At 39.7% G+C, this 18,435-nt stretch overlaps 2 protein-coding genes across 2 annotated transcripts; both read right to left on the bottom strand.

Annotated features, from left to right (window-relative positions):
• Nucleotides 1-1,155: 1,155 nt before the first annotated feature.
• RPL27 (ribosomal protein L27) lies at nucleotides 1,156-4,181 on the bottom strand. Its single transcript, XM_063300475.1, has 4 exons — nucleotides 4,072-4,181; nucleotides 2,160-2,329; nucleotides 1,836-1,946; nucleotides 1,156-1,245 (listed from the first exon to the last, which is right to left on the bottom strand). Exons 1-4 carry the CDS (start codon nucleotides 4,150-4,152, stop codon nucleotides 1,197-1,199), a joined length of 411 nt encoding a protein of 136 aa, XP_063156545.1. The 5' UTR covers nucleotides 4,153-4,181; the 3' UTR covers nucleotides 1,156-1,196.
• Nucleotides 4,182-8,691: 4,510 nt separating this feature from the next.
• Nucleotides 8,692-17,590, bottom strand: RUNDC1 (RUN domain containing 1). Its single transcript, XM_063300468.1, has 5 exons — nucleotides 17,167-17,590; nucleotides 14,333-14,491; nucleotides 13,981-14,179; nucleotides 12,227-12,337; nucleotides 8,692-11,195 (listed from the first exon to the last, which is right to left on the bottom strand). Exons 1-5 carry the CDS (start codon nucleotides 17,500-17,502, stop codon nucleotides 10,324-10,326), a joined length of 1,677 nt encoding a protein of 558 aa, XP_063156538.1. The 5' UTR covers nucleotides 17,503-17,590; the 3' UTR covers nucleotides 8,692-10,323.
• Between the last annotated feature and the right edge of the window lie 845 nt (nucleotides 17,591-18,435).

Genomic DNA, 18,435 nt, shown 5'->3' with positions numbered 1-18,435 from the left:
CCGAAAGCTGCCTTCGCTCCTCAGCCGCGCGAGGCTCTAATCAGAAAGGTCTAAGTCGAATTCTATTTCGGAAGGATCCGAAGATCTATCCAGTTTGGGCTGAATGGACAACCTGTATGCGCGCGCCGTCCAACACCCGAGCAACACCCCGTCCAACACCTATTTTATCTCCAACACCCGAGCCGTATGAGAAATTTCAGGAAACGGATGCTAAGGATCGACTTGTTTGGTCAGCTGGCTCTGTCTAGTCTTCTTTTTATCCTACACTTAGGACAAGAGACACATGCATTGCTTTTCCCCAAGTTATCCACTAGCCGTAATTACAGGGTGACAGGAGTTGGAGCTCAAAACCGTTACCACCTGTTTTAAGGATTTTAAACAATGATCACGTGTACATGGCAACGTGCTCTCCAGTCAACATGAAATTAGGGCGACACTATCAGGCTTCTAATTCTTTTCAAGTAGCACACATTCAGTCCTTACTCAGGGTGCTACTCAAAAACTGTTCAAGTGATTTTTCTCTTTTTAGTATTTGATTTTACTCCACCCAGCAATATATTTACACTAAGCAAAAATGAATAATGCTGGAAGCCAAAGATATAAACCTTCAGAGCAGTGTTTCTCAACCTTTGCAACTTTAAGATGTGTGGACTTCAATTCCAAGAATTCCCCAGCCAGCAAAGCCAGAGGAAGGGCAAATTATGAGTGTAGTAATAATCACATACACATTATTATTTCCTATTACTGTATTCCTATTTCAATTATGTCGTATCTAGGATACTCTGTTCTATAGTGGAGATTTATTTTTCTTCATCTATTGAGTCAGGGAATCAGTCTGCAGTTCTTCAGAATTCACTTTATCACAATTAGGAGGCAGATTTAAATTGGCCCCAATGGATGATGCAATCACATGATTTTTCATGTATTCCTCTGCTGCTTTACTTGACAAAGTATCTCATGACAATTATTTTACTATTCTTACTGTCTGAGTAACACTACCAGATCTGGGCAAAAATCCAGACAACTGGCAGATGGCAGTAAAGAAAAGTCTGCTGCCTTCTATGGTCAAGTGAATTTCTGCAGGCTAGTTCTGGTAGCCTTACTCTTTCTAACTCATCTATGGATGAGGAAATTTGCAATACAAACACAGAGAAATGGGCTTTTCAAAAACATTTATTGGTGCAGCTAAAAGCAAATCAGAATCTGAGCTTCTGGAAAAACCACTTGTTTTTGCCTGTCTTATATCTGAAAGAAAGAAAACATTTTGTTAATGGTTCTGCAAATCCCTATGTGGGAGCATCAGCCAAAGGAATCACTTCATGCATGAAATGAGCTAGGGAATGAGTATCACGTAAGTACAGTGGTTGAGAACTTTAGGAGTTGTAGCCCTAGCACATTCAGAGTGGAACCAGTATGGAAGACTGACATAAATCAAGAGACACTGTCAGAATCACAGAAGCTGTAAAATAAGTTGTACACCGCCCAATTGTGTTGTGTGAGATGGGCAGCCATATAAATGTAATAAATAGAAAAATAAATAAGCAAGGAAGCAAGCCACCTCAACCATCAGAACAGGTCTAAATTCCTTCTTAAAGCATTGTCTTTATTAGGGCAACTCAAAGTGTTACCCAAGCCTTTGAAATCTACAGGCTCGTTCATCAAGCAACATGTTACAAAAGGGTGGGATGAGAGACAAGAGAGAAAAAAGTAAACTCAGTTATGAGTTATGATGGAATTATTTTGCATCCACCTTATCTTATAACATTTTTGCTGCATCAAGAGTTAATGCCTGCAGCATGCATTCAATTGGAAGCAAACATTATTCCAAGATTCACCTTTCTTCAAATTTCACTTTGGCCTCTCGCCGTGCCTTACGTTTCAGGGCAGGATCCCTAAACACATCCTTGTTGACAATGGTTTTGTCCAGGGGAATATCAACGGAGTATCTGAGCAAAACACAAAAGGCGGGGGAGTTACAAACCCGGAAGCCCTTTTGCTCTCTTGCCTGGCTTTTCTTTGACTTCCCCAGCTGTGCTCAAAAGCACAGGAGAAGGGAGACAGAAACTATTGCTCTTGGTTGAAAGAGCAAATACAGCCCTCCATACTTTATTTTCCTCCCACGTAATATTCCTCCATGCTTTCTTTTCCTTCCAACTCACCTGGTTGGCATCAAGTGGTTGTAATTGTAAACTTTAACGAATGACTTGATTTTGGACCTTTTAGCAATTTTCTTCTTGCCCATACTGGCTGTTACTTTGCGTGGGTAACGATCAATACCTGCCACCAAGGCATGGCTGTATGGACGGTCTGAAGTGCCATCGTCAATGTTCTGTAATAGAAACTCATTAGAAAGATAAGCCATCATAAGCAGCATCTGTCACAATGTTTAAATGATGATACTGATGGGTATTAAACTGCAACGTTATGGGGTGGGTGGGTTAGTGTTATTTATTTTGTTTTTCCGAATAGGGAACCTCCTATTCAAGATTTACCCAGTCATTCTTCAAATAAGGCATTCTGTATTTTTTCAGCTGATCATTGTTTAATTACTGTGCAAATCTGTCCTCACTTTCCTTAGTTCAGAATTTACATCCTAAGCTCACTTTGAGGAGTTTAAGAATTCATGTTATCATAAAATGTGCCTACATACATTAATTTTTATTATTTATTTGTTTGTTTATCAAATTTGTCACCACCCATCTCCTCTGACCGGAGGGACTCTGGGCAGTTTACAATATAGACAATAAATATATAATAAAATTTCAATATAAAACACACTATAAAACAATTTCACAGAACTATCAAATATAATAAAATCCAGATGGCTGTGGTCTCATTCAGTCATTGCATAGGAGGGGCACTTCAAGGCACTAGCCAGCCCCAAGTATGACTATTTTATTTTATTTATTAAATTTCTTTGCATATGACAACTCTGGGCGGCTTACAAATAACAAAAATAACAAATCGCTAAAACAGTTCAATATAAATTCCTAAAAATACAATACAAAACATACAATATAAAATATAAAATTCCAGATGGGAAGATCTTAACTTTGGACCCTCACAGGGCCAACCACCCCCATGAATAACTGTCCCCCCTCCCATCCCATATATCAATGCATATATTCATATTCATATATATATATATATGCACACATATACATAAAATCAAATCCCATATATCAATGCAATTTTCAATACATCGTAGTAAGTGGCAAAAATGAACTTTGCACCCAGTTTGTTAGACTTTATATAGATCCACGGAAATCAATTAGACATTAAACAGTTTTCAATAGGCCCATAATGTTATTTGTTGCTTTGACAACAAATAAGTGTGTCAAAGGAACCCAGCCAATGAAATTTGCAAGCTACATTTTATGGCTTAACATGTAGTGTAATCCAGAAAACTGGAGCTTGTTCAGTAAGCTATATTTAAATAAACAATGCTTATTGCAATGTATGAATCTAGTCATACACAACTAGACACAATATAAGATTATTGACAGTCACTGGCTCTTCTCAGTAGCTAAGATCACTTTAAAACAGAATTCTCCATTGTGATATTCAAAGCAACTGGATTTCCATCTTTGTTGTTTCTATTCCTGATACAGCTCTTTATTAGTTTGTAATATTTTTGTATGGTTATGTAGTTCTATAATAGCACCTGTATGCTGTCCAGTGGCTTTGACTGCAACTATATTTTCTAAAGTGGCTCTGAAATGGTGGGTAATTTATATTTGAAATAAAATCTAATGGTAAGATAATACCAAATATATTCCACTAATTTGGACCACAACTAAGCCCTTCTAACAAGTAAACTGGCAACTTAATTGATCTTGAAAACACCAAAGCAGGGTTAGACATGATTAATACTTGAATGGGAAACCACTAGGAAATCCCAAGGCTGTAGAGCAGACTAGAGAGTAAAAAAATATCCTGGAAGGAGGTATTGGCAAACCGCTTCCATATTGTTGCCGAGAAGACTACATGGATATGTCCATCTAGTCATCTGGAGTTGAGTTCAGGGAGTCTTTACTAAAATACTTGGTTGAGGAGATCTAGCTTTCTCACCTTAACAATAACAGCTTTGCGTCCAGAATAACGTCCAGCCAGAACAAGAACCACCTTCCCAGGTTTCATAAACTTGCCCATCTCTGAGCAGAAGAGGAAGAAAAACTTAAAAAGCATTCACTCATGTATCACATCGTTATCTGAAAAATCAAGCATTTCCTTGCCATCAAGTAATCAACTAACTTACACCTGGATATACACAGATATGTACAACGTTTCATTCACATATAAATACGGCTTTATCTGGGAGTGGGACAACTCAGAATTTAAAAGAAATCTTTTGACCTTAGCAATGAGAGGTATGATCAATGATGGCTGGGGGGAAGTTTGGTCACCAACAGGGTTAACTTAATCTTCGTAATCTCACTAACGAGAGCCAAGGAAACAGTGATAAAGGACAATGGCTGCCCATTAGAAGTGAGTAGACATTCCTTTATTTTTACTTGAAAACAGACACCTCCACATTTACTTCTTTTTCTAGACGGTGACTACTTTAGCATGGAAGTTGAGGAAGAAGAACATCAGCCCTTAAGAGAATATATTTCCCTCTCTCGTGCAGGCAGAGCCCCGACCGAGAAACGAAGTCCTCTATCACAGCTACTTGCTGCAGGTTCTTATTCCCAAACCTCCCAAACCATCAAAGACAAATTATATCTACTCTTTAACTGTCCCACCAACCTGACTTTCCAAACAGTTTAAGAGGATTATAATGGATTGTTCCACGACCCCTACGGCAAACTTACCGAAGCTATCTCGCCTATAGAACGAAGCCGGAAAAAGAAAGTCAAATAACTTCCGCCAACCTTTCACCCTAGCTAACAGGCTGCGCATGCGCTAATGGAACTTAAACGAAAGACGGTAGGTCTGAGAAAGCTGAAATTTCCGATATCTGAGTTATGAAAAGCAATTTCTGCCGTCTCTTTTCAAAAATTAAGATTTACTTTTAGAAAACAATTAAGAAATCCAGGATTTAAAAGTAGTTGTAATGATGTGTTTAATATATTTACTACCTAGTCCACCCAAAATAGATGGCGGTAGCAAGCCCAGCAAGCCCTCTGCCGTTCTTTTCATTCATACTTTGTGTGAAAGTTGTGGTTCGAATTAAGCATTTAAAAGAGGAAGGTCAAATTTTGAGTTGGGGGAGAGCAGCCGAACCTAGGATGACAATTGATTCTATTTTGTTAATATATTTTTTTAAGCGTGGGAATACCAACCAGCTTCAGGCAAAACAGGAGTCCCTCTTTTTCTCCCTTTCATTTTGAATTCTATGTTAAGCTAAGAGTACGATCAATTGATATTATTTCCTAAACACTTTTTCCGTAGAAAAAGCCCTACTGGGACTATTTGAATCAGCTTAAAAACAATTTAAAAACTTGCTGCACTGTGCTGGGGATGGAGATGAAAATAGTAGCCTATCAGTAGGAGAAGGCTGAGCTGTGCAGATTACGTTAATTCTGTAATTATTTTGCTTATTTCTGCCAAAGCAAGACGTTCTTCCCACCGTTCTGAAATGATCTGAACTCAGAAATTTAGGAAGAGTAAGTAAATTCAAGAAAGATCTTTAAAGGTTGGATTTCTATGTTGAAAAATTTATTTAGGCACAAAGGGGTAACCAACCCTGGGGGTGGTTAGCACCCTGAAGATGCTCCTGTAAATCAAGAACTTTTTAACAGGATTATATTTTTAAATAATATTGATTGTATTTTTAACTTGTATTTTAATTTTTATTCTTGCTTTATTGTAAACTGGCTCTTTGAATGAGATGGGCGATGACTAAATTGGAAATATAAATAAAAAAATAAAAATATCATTACTGTACAATTTGTAAATTGAAAGTGAAACTTTTGCTTCAACAGTTTTGTGCTATCTGGAATTTAAAATATACCATAAAAATTATTTTCTTTTACACAACTGGTGTAAAATACTGGCTGAAGATTCTTGTATTGCATGCACAGGACAACTGAAAGATAACTTTGTGGATCAGCAACCTAACATGCATTTCCCATTTTTTTTTTTGTTATTCAAATTGCTAAGGAATAGATCTTTTCCATAAATCCTCTTACATAGCCAAGAGAAAATTCCCTTATTTGAAAATACTGGAAAGCTCCCACCCATATTCTCTGAGAATCTTCCAGACCAGTATTTCTCAAACTTTTTCCGCCCATGTTCCCCTTCCAACCTTGTTTTTCTCCTGTGTACCTGTCCAGGTCCCATCACTGGATACAGACACAGGACAGTAACTGGTGCCTTATTTGGCATCAACAAGGAAGTATTTGCAGTATAATACACTTTGCTTTTCTGTGGCCCCCTCAACACATGCTGCAGCCACCCATCACATGTTCTTCACCTGTGGCCCTTTGCCCTGGTCGAAAACCACTGTTCTAGACTATTGTTTATTATGGTTTAATTTTTTAAGGTCAATGCAACACAGCATTTTCCTTTTTTGTGTTTTTGTTTTTGAAATGGGAGGTTAACGGTATGAGTATCATGTTGACTAATGTGACTATTTCAGAATTGTTTCAATATTGTTTCTCAGAGCATCTAATTTAATCATAGAATTGTTAAGCTATGCAAATTTGTATACAACATTGATAGTTCTAGAGAATGACTGTCACTAACGTCTTGAATGTTAAGACTTACAATATTATGGTGTTATGTGCTGAAACTTGAAGCTGTAATTTTTTTTTGAAAGATACATAAAAGTATAATAAAAAGAGCAGCTGAACAAAACCTATCAAACACACTGAACTTTTTGAGGTTATGTCTCTGCCAAAGTTCTGGCCTGTGACAAATCATTGATTCTCTAAGTGAAGGCTTCAAGTGCATGACTGATCATTTGTGAGGATGAATTGGGATATTGATTTTTTAAATTTAGTACACCTCAGTTTTATTAATTCATTGATCTCATTTGTTCACTGTAACAATTAGTAATGCAGAATTGATCATGCTGCCATTTGAGTTTGTTTTTTCCATACCTGTGTCTGTGCAGGATCAAACCAGCAATGTACATGTTTTTATGCTGGCTGTCAGTTATTGCTCAGGGCTCACAAACCATAGCAGACTGTATAGATGAACAGGAACATGCACTAGAAGGGCTCACTGTAAATGGTATTTACTGCAGGAGCACTAATAGGGCTTATTCCTGACAGAACATTTTGACATTTTATATTGGATCCTCCACATTTCAAAAACTTATGGACCCCTAAAATACCTATTGCTATTTCATAGCTGAGAAGAACATGAACAAAGTGCTTTCCAGCTAGCTGAAAACTTAGATAATATATTACAGCTGTTTTCTTGCTCCTCCTCCTATATAATTTTGAAGATAGATGCCCGTGTATCAAGTGTATCGACTTTGTTTTAATCAAATATTATTTTTCTGACTGTATATTCTATGAAAGAGCTGGGGTATTTGTTATTAGGACCTTGTGTTACCATTAATTAGGCAAATAATAAACACTACTTACCACTACTTGGGAAAAATACATTGTGGTTCTCAAGTGGTGAAGATGGCAGGGAATGAATGGCTATCACAAAAAGCTGCCAAGTTCCTAATAACAGTATAATCTATTTTATGCTAATAGGAGTCAATTATTAGAGTGTGTGTTATGTTTTCGTCTGCTATTTGGAGGCAAAACAGCTGCTCTCCCCTAATCTATTGCAATAAATACAATTAACTGAAAAAAAGCAGGAATGCATCACAGAATAGTTGTCAGTTCAGAATTTAGGCTACTCCATTCCACCTCCCTCCCTTTCACTGTCACTAATCCTCATTGGCTGTCATTTAAATAATCCCTTACCTATCAGGTTTTCCTTTCAATTTATTTCATAATTCTAGAAACCTCTGTTTCTTTCAGGCCTACTAATGACACCCCCCCACTGCCAAGTATGAACAGTGCTCCACAAAAAGGAAGAAAATTGAGGTCACTTTTAATACCTGTATACAAACCCAGCTCTTCCTTAGACTAGAGGGTGCATTAAGTATCAAAGCCTCTTTCAAAGTGCTGTAGTCTCTTGTGAAGAACCCATATTCTTTCTTGAGGCTGTCATTTATCTTTGCTCCTGATGGACGATTTTAGACACTTTTGTAACTCATTTTCACAATAGCAGTCAGTTTGTTGGTGATTCTCTTCTATGCTTAAAGATAACATCAGCTTTTTTTTTTTTAACAAAGGAAATACACTGTAGTGCAACATACTGAATTCCCTGTGTCAATTTCTTCCCCATCACTAGAGGACCAAGTAAAGCAGGATCAGCTTCATGCCAAAAATCTCCATAGACACAACTATAATACTTTTGTTTGCTGATATTCCTATCATCTTTCCATATTCTGTTGGAAAGATGAATCCATTTATTTCATTCTTTGTGAAAGATCTATCATCCTCAGAACTGTGTACCTTCCCTAGGAAGATTGAGCAACTCCTTTGAAAGAGATACTTCACTTTTCCTCAGCCAAACATGTACACGTGGCCAGGAGCAGATTCTGTGGCAGCCATGTCAGCCTAGAGAAACAATTAGAACTGCAGAGTGGGAAGAAGCCAATTAGGCCTTTGAGTCTAATCCCAATTCAGTGCAGGAACTCAAATAAAACCAAATGAAAATTAAATGAAAAAAAAAACCTAAGACACCAGGCTGAGTTTATTATCAGCAAAAGACATATTTTCCCCATCAATGCATTCTTCCATTGCAATGAACTGGTGTCAAAACACACAAACAGATACTTTTAACTGAAGGGCTTAGGACGGTTTTCTAAAGTGCACCAACAGATAAACCACCTAAGGGTAGAAGAGAGCACCTACACTGGACAGGAATTTCAGTCAGACCATTCATATATAGAGATGTATCACAACTAGTTTTTCAGAAAAGAAAACAAAAATAAAACTGCACAGTTTATGTGGCCAAAAGGCCAATGAGCCCCCCTGCTTGCCCTCTTGAGCAATGGCATAGTCAGAAAGCTTTGAGAACTGCAGTTTGCTTTCAGTCTCACAAATATAGGAAGTCTTAAGAGAGACTGTATAGAGTTACAAGTGCTGTCTACATGGAGACTAAAAGATTACTGTTGACCTAATGGAAGAGTGCTACAATCTGGAATGGATCCCTTTTAGATACATCTTTTATCACTATTCTACTCCACTGGAGAGAAATAGCTCAAAAGAACATTCTAGCCAAGCCTTGTTGTTTTAAGAGATCTAATGGAAGAATCAATAGGTTCAGCTTCAATGTTCGGCAGTGTGAATTTCCAAAACAGCAGCTTAGGGCTGGTTGTGCAGACCAAGTCAGAGAAGACTACTTTGTGTGCCAGCAAGGAGGCATCCAGCATCCAGCATCCAGGTGCTTGTTCTTTCAAGGAGGAAGCTTTAAGTGCTGTTTAAACTTTCAAGCTTAACAGCTTTTTCATTCTTGACATCAAGCCAAGACCTCCAACCCACTCTGACAAATCAAAGTAACCAGGATCCCAAATTAAACTGCTTCTACAAACAAGTGCATTATCTTCTCTCATTCTTCCTTCCCACCTAATCCCCAAAATCTCTCTCAACACCTGAGTGTATTGAATTTTCTGTTTTCATCAAGTCTGGTTGGAATCTGAGTAAACTGTGGTATTTACTTAACCAATGTATTCCCTTATCAGCAAGCCAGCTGAAAATATTGGGCATACATTGACACGCAAGGATACACTGGATTCTATTTCAGCACAAAATAGCTTGACTGGAAAAAACAAACACATCTCCCTGCAAGTAACTGGTTCTGCAGCATCAGTATCAAATAGTTTTAAGGCTACTGGCACATAGAAAGCCACTTCTTCAAATGTGAGAAGCCAGGCAGTATATTTAAAAGTGAAATTACAAACCTAGGCATCACTCCCCTATGCCTCAGGGAGAGAACACATAAACTGTGATGCAACTAAAATATTAGCTATGTTTAAATATAACCTTGGTTCCATGGCAGGACAAAAACAACTTCCTAACATCCCCTTAAAATGTCTATTGGCAAGTGAAATGCTCTCTAGCTCTGCTGTCAAATTTGTCCATGCAACAGGTACCTCAGAACTCCTGCCAATCAGGAGCTCTAGCCAGCCTGATGCATGCAACTGGAATAGCTAATAGCAGCAGTTCAGCAACAGGAGACTACAGCCAACTAGCAGCATTTTCCTCCCCAGGATTGGCCTCCTGGACAGAGCAACAAATGCCCCCCCGCCCCACACACACACCCAGCCAACCCCAGGACTGAAGCAGCGTCCACCTGCCAAGCCACTCAAAAGGCATCCTTGATGTTTTTCAGCTGCCGTACAGCCAGGTCCACAGGAAGGCTGAACTGTAGATTACTAAGGCGGCTAAGGAGATTAAGGGCTCCCTCAAAGCCTGTCTGGGCCATGTAACTCCAGGGCTGGTAGTGGACTTGGATCAATGTTCCTGACTTACAGATGAGGTTGAGCCACGAGACTAGACGCTGCTCGTTGAGCGCCAGGCATATCAGTGCCTTCAGTTCTGAGTCTGCACTACGCTTGAATGGATCATGTTCTGACAATACTGTGTGAATGGCTGACAGCAGGCTCTGCTTTGGGGTGGCAGGTACCCCACCCATCACTGGGAGGGCAAAAGACTGGGAGAGTTTGCGCGCTGGCGATTCCACAAAGGCACGGCCATTCTTTGAACTGTAATACTTCACAAAGAGTTCCCATGGGTGCATGGGCTGAGGGGAGGAGCCCAGCATAGGCAGCAAGCAGGCAATTGGAGCTAGAACCAAGCTCATCCCAGGAGATGGGGCGTAGAGACCATGAGCCAGCAGATCCCGCACAGCAGTTGTCAGTTCTTTACGTACAGCCAGCGTTAGTTCATCACGTCCTCCCAAAGAAGTATCCTGGACACCTGAGTAGCTGATGACATGCTCCAGCTCTCGCAACTGGTACTTTTGAGCAAGTTGCCTGACATGGGCCACAGCCATCTCTAGCTTGTTCACTAAAGGGGAATAATCTCTGTCAGACTTGTCCCTCTGCCATAAATGATGAGGGATTTGGCCTGTTGCACAACCAAATTGGCTCAAGGCAAAAATCTGTAGCACAGCAAGCATCCGACGCATGAGATGTAGCCCCGTTTCTCGCATCTTCTGGGCATCTTCTGGGTTCACTGCAGAAAGAAAGTGAATATTCTTTAATATTCTTTAACAGAGTCGTGTATCCTTGTGTATTGCAGGGCCTCATATCACTGATTGAGGAAGGGACAGAATGAGGAGGAAGGCTATGATGGTTGCAGTGATAAGAAGGGCTCACTTTAGCAACATTCTTGTATAGTTTTGGAAAAGAAACAGTACTTGAGACTGGGGTTGGTGGGCACTGATATAGATGATGGGTGATCATGAAAGAGGGTAGTAATATCTGTGCTGACTCATTCAACAGGACAACATGGGCAGATAATGAAAAGGAGACACAGGCCCACATTGTTGCCCATATATCAATCTTAAGGCAGGAATAGAGCTGCCTCTTCCATCTGTGGGTGTTTTGCAACATGCACATAATTCACTCCATATTTCATTAGCCTGGTATGTACAATCAAACAGCACATTCCGCCTATAGCTCTTGCACCCATAGCATTTTTCAGGAAACCCCCAAGGCATTTGGCTGTCTGATATTTAAGAATCTGAGTTCCTTATAGTGATGGGACATTTGATGCCTGTGGCTGATTTTCAAGCACAAGAAATTAATATAAGCCTGTAGTAATACACCTCCACTAGTGAGAGAGAAATCAAGGTTACAAAGGGGCATCTGGGGAAAGCTCAGCTGATGAGGATGACCAATTCCTACTCAGCTCTTTCCAAAGAAACGGTGCTGAATTTTTCCACAATATAGTATAAACAAGATACTGGTGGCTGCTTCTGCCAACATCTTGGAGGCTGAAAAGGAAATAAGAACTGGGGCAGGTGAGCCTGTGATGGATGGGTTCTGTACACTCCAGCTCTCTCACCCACCCACCCACTCCAAACTGCCATCTCTTCATTCCTACAACAAGCAAAAGGCCCCACACATTTTTTTATTCATCCAATCTTTTTAACTAAACATTGATCTAGAATCAATTTTTCAAAAAAAAAAAAAAAAGCCTTTATTTATTTATTTGATTAAGAGCAAATCTATATGGGCCTCTGAAGTTGCTCAGATACCCACCTCGGTTGCTTCTGTGGGGTTGCTGTGCGTTTGGCTTGCAGGTGCCACTTCCAGTTTTTCCACCTGAACAGTCACAATGTCCATCCTCTGGTTTGCCAGGACTGCCTTCTTCTGCAATATCAGAAAGAAAAAGATTTTGGCCAACCATTATAAAACCAATATAAAACCATTATAAAACCAAACCAGCTTTGGCTCACATCCACAGACCCAGTGATCCATAGGCCCAGCTTCATCCCAGCAATAATCCTTCTGTTTCAGCTGTCTTTACACAGATGAAACCTAACAGCTGCAATACATTATTTCTATATTCTCTGCTTCCACATTCAGTGCAATCATCTGAGGATATCTCAGTTCTGTACAAGCCTTTGTAAAGGATTACCCCTATTTATTTATTTTTCAAATTTCTATCACCGCCTATCTCCCTCAAGGAGGACTCTTTCTAGATAGACAAAAATATCCGGAGTTGGTATGTAGTGATTCTATAATAAAAGTTGAGTGGTCATCAGAGTCTTTGTTAAAAACAAAAATATGAAAAACTTTGTTTACTGCCATTCTCTGGATTTCAGAGAGACCCTATGCCACTGTAAATTTATTAATGTTAATACTTTACTTACTTATTTATTTAATTAAATTTCTAAGCTACCCAACTCCATTATGAAGCTGGGTGGCATACGATATAAAAAATGTAGAACTATTCATAAAATACAAAAAGAACGTCAGAAGAAAATAATCACCATCCCACAACCCCCAAGGGCCACCACCAATTCTAGTTTTGGGAAAAGAGCCAGGTCTTATGGGCTTGTCTAAATAAGGTCAGAGTACGTGATTTTAATAGTCAATAATTGAAATCATGTCATACTTTTTGCCAGATACTGCTTTTTCAGATGTCAAATTTGTGTATCTTTATTCTCTCACAGAACAGAAAGAATTACCTATACTGCAGAAAGAATGCAGAAGGCCAACTGAAAGTGAATATAACACTGGATGAGGAAGTGACTATATCCTTGCTATTGTGATGGCCAATGTTATCAAATCCTGCAATAGGTCACAACTGAAATCACTCTAAAGTATCAACAGCGATCAGCTGTTCATCTTAGACAGCAATCCTCATAGGTCTTATTTATAAACAGCCACCTGAAGCAACCATTCCACAAGCCACATAGATAAGCAGATGGTGCAACAAATTTTGGTATGACCATGATCTCCTTATCTTTTCAGACAACATTACAGAACCTAATATATCTGCAACTATCTATCTATCTATCTATCTATCTATCTATCTATCTATCTATCTATCTATCTATCTATCTATCTATCTATCTATCTAACAAATTTGTAAAGCTGCCCAACTCTCACACGGTGACTCTGGGCGGCTTACAGAATTAAACTTCGGATAATAATAGGATCTATGAAGTGGACTCTAGAAAACTTATGCCAGAATAAATGTTCTAGGATATTCAGGTTCCATAGGAATTTAGCTTTTTTCCCCCTGCAAGACAGGAGAAGGACTACCCTACTGAAAAATTATTAAACAGGACTTGGTTCTTCTCATTTTCCCTCTAATTTAAGAAGGAATAAACAAAACTTGATACCTATTAATGCCTTAAGCTGAAGTAAATATTTATATTAATTTGGCATCACAATTCAATCCAGAACCTCAGGTTATTCAATACATTCCATGTTCCCTTTCAGATCTGGTTCCTAGCCAACCCCATGGATTGTGCCCAGTATGCAAGATATTTGCGTTTTCTGACCCTGGATGAAATTGATAAACATTTCAAGGTCCCGGATCTGGGTTTTCAGCTGATCCACCAGCTGTTCCTTTACACGTGCTGGGTTGACAATTTGTGCCACAGCAGCATCCACCTGCTGACGCAACTCCTCTGGGGATAGTAAGGCAATGTCCTCACTCAAGTTCATGTCCAATTTCTTGATTAGCTCCTCAATAATCACCTGTGAAGCACAGTGAGAACAAAACAGGGGTTAATCTCACCCCTCCCCAAGGATTCTCCTCCCCAAATGATTAAAGATCAAGCGGCTCAGCTAAAAGGTGCCCCTCTGTAGGCAAATAAAGATTATGCCTGACTATATACCAGTGGGCCTCACCCGCTGTCTCTCCATGACCACAGACTGAGGCAGTGCATCATAGCTGCCCTCCTGGTAGGCAAATGTTTCCAAGTCATCCAACTGTGCCTTGAGCTGCAGAATGAGTTCCCGTTGCTTCTCCTTCCGTGCTTCAAGCTGTTCTTGCTTCTCAAATTCATTCTGAAATAAAGAAAAAAATCATCTTGTATCTCTTTGTAAATTAGAGTAATTGGAGGAGGAGAGCTGTGTTAGTCTATGGGAGCAAAAAATCAGGAGGAGTCTGATAGCAACTTTTCTGATTAACAAATTTTATTAAAAGGCATAAGCTTTCAGGGGATGCAGCTCACTTCATCAAATGCGCCAAACGGCTAGACTGATCAATCTAGTCACACTATGCAGTTAATGAAGTGAGCTGCAGCTCACAAAAGCCTATGTTTTATATAATTTGTTGATCAGAAAAGATGCTACCAGACTCCTATTGACTTTAAGAGTAAAATTAGAATAAGGTTCCAAAGAACCGTGTGCACATTCCAGAGCTAACAGAATGTTGAACATTCCTTTAGAGCATCTTTCTCCAGTTCTTATTTCTGTCCACAAATCCCATTAGTTTCAAGAGTTGTAACCCATAATCACTGGAAGGGGCAGGTGGGGAAGGATGCCCTACAGCTAAAACCTAGAAAACCTCGTGACAAGCACATTAAATTCCATGGATCAATTCAGAAAACCATGCCTTTCTAGTGCAACAGGATGTAAGAACTAATATAAGGAGATGCAGAATACAGCAAACAATTGTTAGGTAAGCAAAGTAATTTGCTTTGTTAACACTAACGAATAAAAAAACACTAATGAATAAAAAGGATATAGTACTGGAACCTCAAAGATTTCCCAGATCTTGGAGAGTTTTCAAAAACATATTTTCTGATTTGATCACAGCACTCACTTCGTGGGCTTGAATTGAGCTTTGACATCTCAGGTGGAAACCAACGTATTGAGCGTGTTAGACTACTCAAAATTAAAACTAGGATTATGTATGCTTCATCAATGTTAATAAATATTTCAGTGCAAATACTTTTAAGAACTGGAAACGCTTCTGATATAATTATAAATCACATACAATTTATATTCCACATTTTCTTAGTTTACTACATTTGAAAACATCCATACTTGGGTTGCAGTCATGAACATGGGAGGCTCATTAAATCAGTGAGGCTTGGCTCTAACTAATGATGAATAATCTTTTATTCCATTTTCTGTATTTGTATGTTTTTATTATTGTCACAGACTAGCATATACAAGAGGCAACAAGGAATCTATAGGAAGAGTAAATGTTTTTAAAGGGTTTGGCCATGTTGGACAATATTCACTGCTGTGGCCTCATAGCAGCTAGACAAAAATTGGCACTATTGTGGGTAACAACAATTCTATGGTCTATCAGAAGAAAACTGATGTGCCACTCAACATCACCTGGGAATTCTTTTATGAGGGATCTAATTAAGTCCCATGTAAATTTCAGTACAGGTAGTCCTTGCTTATCGACCACAACTGGGATTGGCAACTTGGTCATTAAGCAAAGTGGTCACTAAGTGAAACCACGAATGGGCTTACGATCAGCTTTCCTTTGCTTTACACACCCGTGAAGGTTGTAAATGCGAGGATTGGCCATAAAGTTACTTTTTCATCACTGTTGTAACTGTGAACGGTCACTAAGCAAGAATTACCTGTACAGAAGGACATGTCCCACATCCATTACAGTGGGCGAGTTACACAGACAGAGGTATCCACAGTAGGGAATCTACTGTCAGTGACTACCAAAGGCAATACATCAGATCTAGTTAGAGCAAATGCTCCGTGATAGCGATAATTTGTTAGGGATTAGCAAAAGTTAGCTGGCATGATACTGAAGATAAGACTCCAAACTTTATGCTGCCTTGGTTGTATGGATATTATTTATATCCTTCTCCTCCTTGATTATACTTCAATCAAATCTCAAAAAATGACAGATGCTTGAACATTTTCTAATTCAAAATTCCCCCAAAATCTGTATTATTAAGCTGGATTCTTGCTTATTTATTAATCACAAAGTTTTAAAAACAAACAAACTGGACTATCACACCTTCAAGTAGTAATTCTGAAAAGAGAAAGTCCTATAAGTCTGTTGGCACATACATTTTATTAATTTGTGCTGGTTGAAAAAAAGATTTTCTAATTTTTTGATTAATATTAGTGTCAATAATTTAGAGGAAGTAAATGGAAAACTGCAAGTCTGGCTTTATAACAACTTAAAAAAAATCATGTCCCCACTGTGTTGGAACTGTGGGTACACCCCCACCAGGAAAACCAGAATGAGCCCAAATCTTAATGTTATTTAAGTTCTGTATTTTGACAGCTGGTCAGCTTTAGTAAGGTGATAATAACAATCTCTTCTCCTCTACTGCTGATTTCATTAGCTTTGACAGAAATAAATTGTTCCTGAAAGGCTAGAGTGGCCGCATCTTCGGTAATGTTTCCTTTTATGTTCTGTGCTTAATATGGGGCCGGAAAACTACTTGTGCTTCTAAATACCAACATCAAAACTTTTAAGTAACTGGAATATTTATCCAGTGGTGGGTAAATTAGGCACTGCACAGAGCCAAGTTCCAGGAAATCTTTGTAGTAGCTTAACATACAACTATCCCAAGCGGCTCTAGATTTACCACTATCATATATATAGGAGATCAGATTTATTAGGCAACGGAGTCTGCCTAATGTCTCTTTGAAAGAGCAGAGCAGAAGACGGCCGCGACCACGCAACTTCCCGATCCGCAGCTACGGCTTCGGATCAGCTGCCAAGCCGATGCCCTCCAGCTCCTGCTCACCTTGGCGTCACCGCCCACTCCATCCACTGCCGCCGCGGCGAAGCCGAGGCCGGAACCGGGGCAGCCGCGGAAAGCGAACTCCTCGAGCTCGCGGAGGAGGCGCTGCTGCTGTCCTGGACCGGCGTGCGCCACTTGCCGGAGCCGGAACTGGACCTGGGCGAAGTGCGAAGCCAAAGCCAGGAGCGCCGAGTGGAGGCGGCGGCGCTCCGCCATCAGCGCCCGCGGGGATCCCGGCTCGGCTTCGATCTCCTCCCCTACTTCTTCTTCTCCAGCTTGGACCTCGGCTACCGCGCCCACCGGCGCCCAGCGCTCGCCGGGACTCGCCGCAGTCTCCATCACCGTTGCCACGAGTAGCCGCCGCCAACGGCTAAAACACCAGCCAGGAACCGGGCAGGCGAGGTGAGACGTCACTTCCGTTCCTGTGGGAGGGAGAGAGAGTAATCGTCATACGGAAGTAGCTGTGGCCCTCAGTTCTTTCTACGTGCAGGGGCGTAGAAATGACGTGAGTTGACGTATGACGTGCGTTCCCATGATTGACGTGAGGGTGGTTTATTTAAATCAGTTTTCTAGCTTGGCACGATGCATTGAAGCATAAACTAACCAAGTGGTCTGAGTTCGCACAACACATTAAATTGAAATGTGGTTGGTTTGTTACCCGCCCCTAAACGGCAACGAAGAACAAGACAGAGGTCAATTGCCCAAAATAAACTTCAGCAACTCAGTCTGAAATCTGAGCGGCGGGTAGAAAAGAAAAAGGCATGGCTATGTTAGTAGAAAGGATACATATTTCAGCTGAGATTTAATTAGAATTTTCTTAAATACATAATATATAATGTTGATTGTTTCGAAGGAAGGGAGTAAATGTATATACTCACGAGAGTTAAAAGTTAATCCTGTTTCAATAATATAAGTTATAGAACTGAAAAGAATTATACTTGCAGGACAATCTCACTTATCTGGAAATTTGTACTTTTTCGTAGATGCTTACTCCCTACAAACACAGTTAAAAAGTTAGAAATTGCAACTTGATTTGTCTCTATAATGAAATCAAGAATTAATTTACTAAGCAGAAATCTTGCACGTAATCTCTCTAAGCAAATGTGCCTTATCTTGAAAGCAAATTTAAGCCGGTCCACAAAAGTTCATGCCATAATATCAGAAATAACTACTCTTATGTTAGCTTATTGAAACTGGCATAATACCCAAGAAAGTTTACTTTTTTTCAACTGAACTATAACGGTCAAAGTGACTACCCAGTTAAAATAGATA

This window comes from Candoia aspera, chromosome 4 (assembly GCF_035149785.1).
Source record: "Candoia aspera isolate rCanAsp1 chromosome 4, rCanAsp1.hap2, whole genome shotgun sequence".
NCBI classification, from domain to species: Eukaryota; Metazoa; Chordata; class Lepidosauria; order Squamata; family Boidae; genus Candoia; species Candoia aspera.
This window is presented reverse-complemented; position numbering and strand designations above follow the sequence as displayed.

Excerpts from the sequence above, each read along its gene's own strand:
- RUNDC1 (XM_063300468.1), bottom strand. The coding sequence starts at position 17,502 with ATGGAGACTGCGGCGAGTCCCGGCGAGCGCTGGGCGCCGGTGGGCGCG. Across the intron at positions 12,338-13,980 it reads GTTTATCAATTTCATCCAGG|AAGAAGGCAGTCCTGGCAAA; the intron begins GTCAGAAAACGC and ends CTGATATTGCAG. Across the intron at positions 11,196-12,226 it reads ACCCCACAGAAGCAACCGAG|TGAACCCAGAAGATGCCCAG; the intron begins GTGGGTATCTGA and ends TTCTTTCTGCAG.
- RPL27 (XM_063300475.1), bottom strand. The coding sequence starts at position 4,152 with ATGGGCAAGTTTATGAAACCTGGGAAGGTGGTTCTTGTTCTGGCTGGA. Across the intron at positions 2,330-4,071 it reads GCAAAGCTGTTATTGTTAAG|AACATTGACGATGGCACTTC; the intron begins GTGAGAAAGCTA and ends TTTCTATTACAG. Across the intron at positions 1,246-1,835 it reads AAAGTGAAATTTGAAGAAAG|ATATAAGACAGGCAAAAACA; the intron begins GTGAATCTTGGA and ends TCTTTCTTTCAG.